Raw genomic sequence first — 7,570 nt, forward strand, 5'->3', positions numbered from 1 at the left:
TAGTGGAGAATAGCAAGGATCCCATCTCTGAAATCTTTCCCAAGACACACCAATCAGTTCTGACCCTATTTTTGAGAACAGTAAAAGCAGTGAAGCAAGATGATTAGCTCTTTGTAAGTTTTGTTTCTAATGTGTTTTAGATTTTGGGGCATCAAATAATTGCAAGCAGCGTGCAATTCCTCTGGAAAATCAACAATAATGTTAAAATTTAGGGAGGGTTTGAGGTAAATAACGTGTTCCTTCATATTTCTCTGTAGGACTAACAGTGGCAGATCTGGTGTTTCCATGGTAAGTCTTCCTGAAGAATAGTTCTTGTGTCAAGTGATTCTTTATGTTAAGTACTGCAAGGTGAACGTTATGTGCACCTTGCCTCCATGTGGAAATGTATCTGGAGGGGTGAATTTGTGTTAAACAGCTAATAGGCACCTTCCCCTCCAGATAACAGCATCATCCTTATGAACCAGTTGCAAAGCTAAGTGCTTTTGGCTGCCCCACATCCTCCTTCCTTCCCCCCATAGTGTCGGTGGGGTGCCCAGGGTTACTCTACCAGTGGAACGGCAGTATCCCTGAGGAGCACATTGCCACGCTACTGTGTTGAATGCGGTCAGTCTGGCAAGATTCTAAGCTGGACTGATGTGTATCCAGAGATAAAATAGCCAAGGGAAATCTGCCCCTAGCATGCTTCTCTAAAATACACACCACTTGTGGTTACTCTTGGAGGTGGCAACTGGACTTGGACTGTGAACCTAATCTAGAGGGGAGGAGCAAGTCAATTCTGAATTTGAATAATAGATTTGCAGCTTGTGTTTTACTGCTCTGAAGATGCTAATTTAATTTTGGGTAATGGAATTTTTTGGCTGCAGAAAGACCAGAATGCAATTACTTCCCTGGGCTTTATTGCCTCAACTTACCACTGAAAGAGATGGAAAGGTGCCATAGCACAGGCTCAGTTGCCTGGGAATTCCTAGCAATCAGAGGAAATAAAGTTGTCCAATTTCACTTGACGCATGCATTTCTGTTGGGCCAATGCAGGCTACTGTGTAAGCTTTAGTGTTTGCTGTCACACAAATGGGAAATGGAGCCGACAGATGTCTCATCACGCATCTGCTCTATTCTCTAGGTTTGTGTTCATCATGGGCACATCGACATCACTGTCACTGAGCTCCATGCTGAGGTGGGAAAGTTCCAAGTGGAAAGTGCTCAGGAAAATCCTCTGGAGGAGTTTTCTGCTAATCCTGCTGGGAATCATAGTTGTGAATCCCAATTACTGCCTTGGGCCACGTGAGTGGGACTTGCTGTCTTCCTTGTATTTCTGCAACCATTGTTTCTTCCTCCTTGTCTGGGCTGTTGGGAAAACAGCGTCAGCCTTGCTGTACTGACCAGTTGCATGGGGGTGGTTTGATGGTATCCTGTAGACTGCCGTTCAGTTCTGCGCTGATGTAGTTCTTTATGTTTGACCCCTGTGCTGACCACTGTTTATCATCTTAGTGGTGACTTTCCCAGGGCTATGATTTACAGGAAGCGAGGGGGCAGAGTGGAGGTGTCCCTTGTACCTGAAGATACAGTGGGCCTTAGTTCTCCCTAGAGAAGGGCAGCTTTCATATTTACAGAAGAACCCATGTCTGGTCCTCTTCCACATGGCTTGCATGTTTTTCAGTGTCCTGGGATAATCTGCGTATTCCTGGGGTGCTCCAGAGGCTGGGATTCACATACCTGGTGGTTGCTGCTCTTGAACTCCTGTTTGCAAGAGCTGGGCCTGAGAGTGGGACCTTGGTGAGTTATGTGGGGAGATGACAAATCATACTGGAGTAGGGTTTGGGAGCTTTTGCTCTTGTTTGGGCACAGAGAACCCAGGAGAAATTATGAGAAAACATGTACATCTTACCTGATGTGTAGTGCAGTGTGACCTGGCAAAAATTTCAGGGAACATGGACCCACCAATGTCCCAGTCTGCATTTTATCACATCTAGCTTAGCTGTATTTGAGGATTTCACTGATCTGTTCAGATGGTGCTTAGAAGCAGGCATTCCCAGGTGCTTCTGGTGACTTTCCACTGCCAAGAGACCCCAGGGACAGGCATCTCTGTGCTGAGCCCTGTGGCCTGTGCTTTGTCCATTTAATTTTGGCTGTGTTTTTTCACAGCAGGGGAAAGTAATATTGCTTTTTGACCTTTCTGGAGTCTGTTTTCCCAAAAGGCTTTTGTTCTACTCATGAATCAAAATTCCTTTTGACATTTTCCAAGCTAAAAAACATTGTGGGCTTTTGTTTTGGTTCGTTTCTCCCCCTCCTCCAAGGTAACTAAGTGTCTGGAAATCATTTGTGAAGATGAAAGGTCTATTGGTAGAACCCAGTTTTGTAACAACAGCTCTCTCTTGTATCTGGGGGACTGCCTGCCAGGAAGTACAGGATATCCCCAAGGGCACGGTTTTTACTTGCCAGCTAACACCCCCCTCTCTCCATCTCATGCAGGAGACACCATGTCCTGCCCTGCAGGATATTCTCCCCTACTGGCCACAGTGGATTTTCATTCTGGTGTTAGAAGTGATCTGGCTCTGCCTGACGTTTTTGTTACCAGTGCCAGGTTGTCCCAGGTAAGACTGCACTCAGACTACTTTCTGTGAGACATCAGATTGTTTTTCTTCTACTGAGTAGAAAATACATTTTATTTGCCATAGGGAAAGAATAAAGAGGAGAGCTTTTAGGCCAGTGGGGTTAAGGGAAGCGTTCATCATGTGAAAAAAACTTTCTTTACTTTGGTACTAAAGTACCAGGTGTTATAAAGGTGACACATCGTTGTTCCTTTCTATCTAAAGAAGAGGACTAAAATCTCCCAGAGGTCTGCATACAGCAATATGTGATCATTGCAATGTCATCTCTGTCTCTATCTTCGTCCCTCTAAAGGGTCAGCACCTGCAGAGCAGGTGGAGCAGCCGGCTGGGTAGCCAGGGCTGAACCGCAGCATTGCTTTAGGCTCCTGATGCTGCCTGGCCCCTCACGACCCAGCTGCTCGTGGCACTGTGACAACCAGAACAGGGTGGCCACCAGCCAGCTGTCACACAGGACCTGTGTTTCACTGTGTGTCTCTGGCCAGGGAAAAGAGGGAGCATTTAGTGTGCTGGGGCAGTGGACCAGCTACTATTCCGGTGGAGTGTACCAACACTTTGTGCCATAACCTGTTTGCTTCTGTCCTAGGGGCTATCTTGGTCCTGGGGGCATTGGAGACTTTGGAATCTATCCCAACTGCACTGGAGGAGCAGCTGGTTACATTGATCGTTTGCTTCTTGGAGAAAAGCATATATATCAGCATCCCTCTTCAAGTGTAAGTAGCTTTCCGTTTGCAGTATGAAGCTGCAGATGAGCACTGAACACAGCTGCCAGGAGGGGCTTGGGAATGATACATGCACGAGGATGGAAGAGAAAGGAGATCGGTTGCTCAGGTGCCCTGTAACTTGTTTTCTTTCAAAGGTGATTTACCAAACAACGATGCCATATGATCCTGAAGGGATCCTGGGGACCATAAATACCATTTTTATGGCATTTCTGGGACTGCAGGTACCTCTTTTCTTTCTGGCTGTGTGCTATAGTGGGAAGATATGAAGGAATCTTTGAAATGGGGAGGCAACCTGGTTTCTTTATTTAAGGCTGCGATTGGTTCTAACAAAACCTTTTCCAGAGAAGTGCTTTCAGGCTGACTTAGCCCAAGGCGAGTGTCAGAGAAGTGGAATCTAACCTGGCAGTGGTTTGCATTAGATAAACCAAGACTTTTCCTCAGTTTTTATAAGGGATGGACACAAGAGGTTTGCAAAATACACACCCGGAAACTTCCTTTGCTTGTTTTAAGGTTGGGCTTATGCTGGGAGTAGGCTGGCTCTGCATGTTGGAAAATAGGGCCAAGACACGTGTAGACTTCACAGCTTCATTTTAAACATACAGTTCTAAAGGCTGCAGCTGTACATGTTGCTGACTGCTAATTTTCCACTTGACATGCAGCGTTGGCCGTCTTGCAGAGGTGCTATGGGTGTGCTCACCTTCCCAGACACGAGAGAGGCAGGGGTTCACATTGGTGTTACCAACATCAAAAGCTCACAGCACACCACCGTGTTTAAAATACGACATAATGACACTTTTTGATGCAGTTCTAGTTAGTGGTCGCAGGCTTTTCTGTCTGTGCAGCAGCTGTTAACCAAAGTGAAACTCTTGTGCTGGGAAAGGACTGTTACCGCATGTGGCACTGAGTAAAAACTCATAGGGGATCTCTGTGGGGCAGAGCTTGGAACAGAAGTGTGACTCTGAGGAGTGAGTCATTAGGACACGTTTCTTAGTGGTGCGTGAAAAGGAGCATGCGCTCTGAGCAGGCCAGGGCGTGATGTGGCACCGCGGAGAAGCTGTTGAGGCTGGCTGGGGAGACAACGTGGCATTGTTCGTTCGTGCAATCCTTGCTGAGGGAGATGGAGCTCGAGTTGCGTTGTGTTAACTCGATGGAGTTGTTTGGCCCCTTCCTCAGTGTTCATGTTGTAGGGAAGGGAGAAAAGGTGCACCTCTATTGCTGAGCGGGTTGCGTTTACGTATTTTCCCCATCTGCGTCCATTCTTTGCAAAGAGTTTCCATTCTGAGCCTTTCAGCCACTTAGTTGACATAAATCCTATTCGTGTTCTCTGTTTTAGCACAGGTGGCAAATATATCTGGCTGTTGAAATGTAGTTACACTTATGGACATGAATTCATTTTTTGTATTCTTTTTATACTAGGCAGGAAAAATTATCTTGTTCTACAAAGACCGGCACAAACAGATTATGAGTCGGTTCTTCCTGTGGAGCATAGTAATGGTAAGTCAGATAGTTATGTAGCTCTTCAATGGACATGTATCCTTATGCAATGCAAGCTTAGTTTTTCTGAAACTTGTTGCAGTGGTTATATAAACTTCAGCAACTTTCTGTTTTAGGGTGTTATTTCTGCTATCTTGACAAAATGTTCTAAAGAAGAAGGGTTTATTCCCATAAACAAGAACTTATGGTAAGCAGAGAGACACAGTTTTTAGTATGATTTTGTTAAAGTACTGCTTCACTGTGGAGAATGTTTTGCCTTTTTTATATTGAGATCTGTCTGTATCACATAGTTCGCTAAATAGTCTTTTTACTGAAAATGTGTGTAGGTCAATATCATATGTGACAACCATGAGCTGCTTTGCCTTCATCCTCTTATTGCTGATATATTACCTTGTGGATGTCAAGAGACTGTGGTCGGGTGCTCCATTTTTCTACCCAGGTCAGTAAAATCACAGCAGGAAACATATTCTTTCCAATTCTTTCTGCACTGGTACTATCCTTTCATGTTTTCTGCACTTCCCTTGTCTTTAAAGGAGTTGAGGTTTAGAATGAGGTAACTTGAAGGATGCCAGAATGATTGAGCTGAATCTTTGCATTGAACTGGGACACTCAAGACCAGGTATTTGGGAGAGAGGGACTGTCAGGTCTTTAAATGATGGCTGGAAGCTGCTGTTGTCAAATGACCGTCCTCAGTTTGGTCTCGAGTTAAGGTCCCAGGGAACAGCTGCCTAGTACCAAGCAAAATGCCACAGCTGGCTCATAGTTGGTTTTGGAGAGGACTGCTGAGACTCGGGTAACCTAATGGGAAACTCAAAGGCCTGTCAGCAGAGTAATACCACTTCTGAAGATGTGGAAGATGAAACCCCCTGGGCAGCCGTGTAGGCTCTGTCTGTGTGTTTTTAGAGAAGCCTGTCTCCCAAAGCATCCCACTGTGGTTTTAACCACACTGGTCTCTTGACAAACTTTGGAGTACAGAATGCACACCCACAGCAGAGGCAGCCTTTCAGCAGCTTTGGTGTCTGGACAGGAAGATAGGTAGGGTGACAGCATGGTGTCGTATGTCCTCCCAGAAATCCCAGAGCTTTGGAGGGCCGTCAGCATTTGTTTGTAAAGGCCTGATCTGACCAAATAGGTTGGCAGTCAGCCACCCTGAAGACAATAACTGTGATTACTCTCCTTGTCAATAGAATTGCAGGATACTGATCTGGTTGTATTTTCCATTTAGCATATAGGTTGTCCGTGTTCCTTTTCAGTGTTTTGGGGGAAAGAACTCCTTGGACTGTATTTGAAAACATATGTGGGTAGTTTCTTTGGGGCAAGTAACATTAGCTGTTGTGATTAGCCTGTTGTTGTCTCAGTGCCACTCTGTTTCATAAGCCTGGCATGCCTCTGCCTGCTTACTCTGAAGCAAGCTCTTACCTGCTCTTTCAGATGGTATGACCTGTGCTTACTTTCAGGAATGAACTCAATCCTGATCTACATTGGACACGAAGTGTTTGAAAACTATTTCCCTTTTAAGTGGAAGATGCAAGACAGTCAATCCCACGCAGAGCATCTGACTCAAAACCTCACTGCAACGACTCTTTGGGTCATAATATCATATTTACTCTACAGGAGAAGGATATTCTGGAAAATCTGATAAAGGCGGTCAAGGTATAGCAGGCCTAGCTTCTGATGGGGCAAGTGCATAAGGTGGATTAGTCTGAAATATTGCCATTTGTGCTAGGCTGTATTACTAAAAAGGGATACTAGTTCAAGTTTACAGTGCCATGGAAGCTGTCATCAAGACTTTTTTATGTGACTTAAGGGACAGTATTTTCCTATTTAGCAAAAACTGAACTAGTCTGCTGCAGTTGCTCTCTTTTTCTTTTCTGTATTTTGTAAATATTTTACTTATCTCCCTCCTTCACATAGATAAACTGAACCTATTGCAACAGTTGGGCAGTCAGAGACAGCCTGACAGTGCTTATGAAAGGAACCGCAAGGGATCGGGGTGGTGACTGCAAGGGGTTATCAGAATGGGGCTGCGGTAACCGCTGCTGCATCTGACAAGGCACCCCCTAACTCACGTGGTCTGGGGTTTGTACATACCCTCGACACCTGCCCCATGCCAGCACTGCTCTGGCTACTAGCACACATTTAACTCTGCCACCTCGTCGACTCAGGAGCACTGGCAGCATCCTCAGCCCTGCACTTGGGTCGGCAGCGCAGTGACTGTCCAGGAAACCTCAGGGGCGCCTGTGTGCTACAGCCTGCTGCCAAGGGTGGTGACTCAACTGGCCATTCTTCACTGGGTTCTTCCAATTTGGTCCTGGATCAAAACCTTAGGCTTAGGATCCTGCTGAAGCCTGCTGCCAAAGATCTCTTCTAGTGGCTAATTCATCAGCATGCTGCTGCTACAGGCCACCTGTGCATGTTCTGGGCCTTTGTGTTACATACCTCGAGCATGGATGAGGTCCGAGTTTCACGTGCAGAAAGGCCAGTTCCTATTGACTTTATATAGTCACTTGGAGATTACCAAAATTCAAGGGAAGCAGTTTTTATAAATGGATTTACGTCAGGGCCCTGAATCTGAAAACCAGCACTACAGGTACAATTCAGCCAAAAAGGAAGAGATAGCAGACCAATTCAATGTAAGAATAGTTTTTGGAAACTCAGGAAATCACTCATGCTGTGATTTCCAAACTAGTGCTAATAAAAAGCCTGAAATATCCTGCTGTGTTCTCTCTGTATGTATAAAGATAG

General features: G+C 45.4%; 1 protein-coding gene across 1 annotated transcript in view; it reads left to right on the top strand.

Annotated features, from left to right (window-relative positions):
• HGSNAT (heparan-alpha-glucosaminide N-acetyltransferase) overlaps positions 1-7,538 on the top strand; it is a 12,469-nt gene extending 4,931 nt beyond the window's left edge. Inside the window, exons 8-16 of the mRNA XM_064450820.1 lie at positions 1,121-1,281; positions 1,658-1,773; positions 2,470-2,591; positions 3,193-3,319; positions 3,466-3,552; positions 4,748-4,825; positions 4,942-5,012; positions 5,152-5,264; positions 6,283-7,538. Coding sequence (XP_064306890.1) covers positions 1,121-1,281; positions 1,658-1,773; positions 2,470-2,591; positions 3,193-3,319; positions 3,466-3,552; positions 4,748-4,825; positions 4,942-5,012; positions 5,152-5,264; positions 6,283-6,464 — 1,057 coding nt within the window. The 3' untranslated portion in view covers positions 6,465-7,538. The remainder of the gene's footprint in view (positions 1-1,120; positions 1,282-1,657; positions 1,774-2,469; positions 2,592-3,192; positions 3,320-3,465; positions 3,553-4,747; positions 4,826-4,941; positions 5,013-5,151; positions 5,265-6,282) is intronic.
• Positions 7,539-7,570: the final 32 nt, after the last annotated feature.

The sequence above is a fragment of the Phalacrocorax carbo genome, chromosome 4 (genome assembly GCF_963921805.1).
Source record: "Phalacrocorax carbo chromosome 4, bPhaCar2.1, whole genome shotgun sequence".
In the NCBI taxonomy this organism is placed as follows: Eukaryota; Metazoa; Chordata; class Aves; order Suliformes; family Phalacrocoracidae; genus Phalacrocorax; species Phalacrocorax carbo.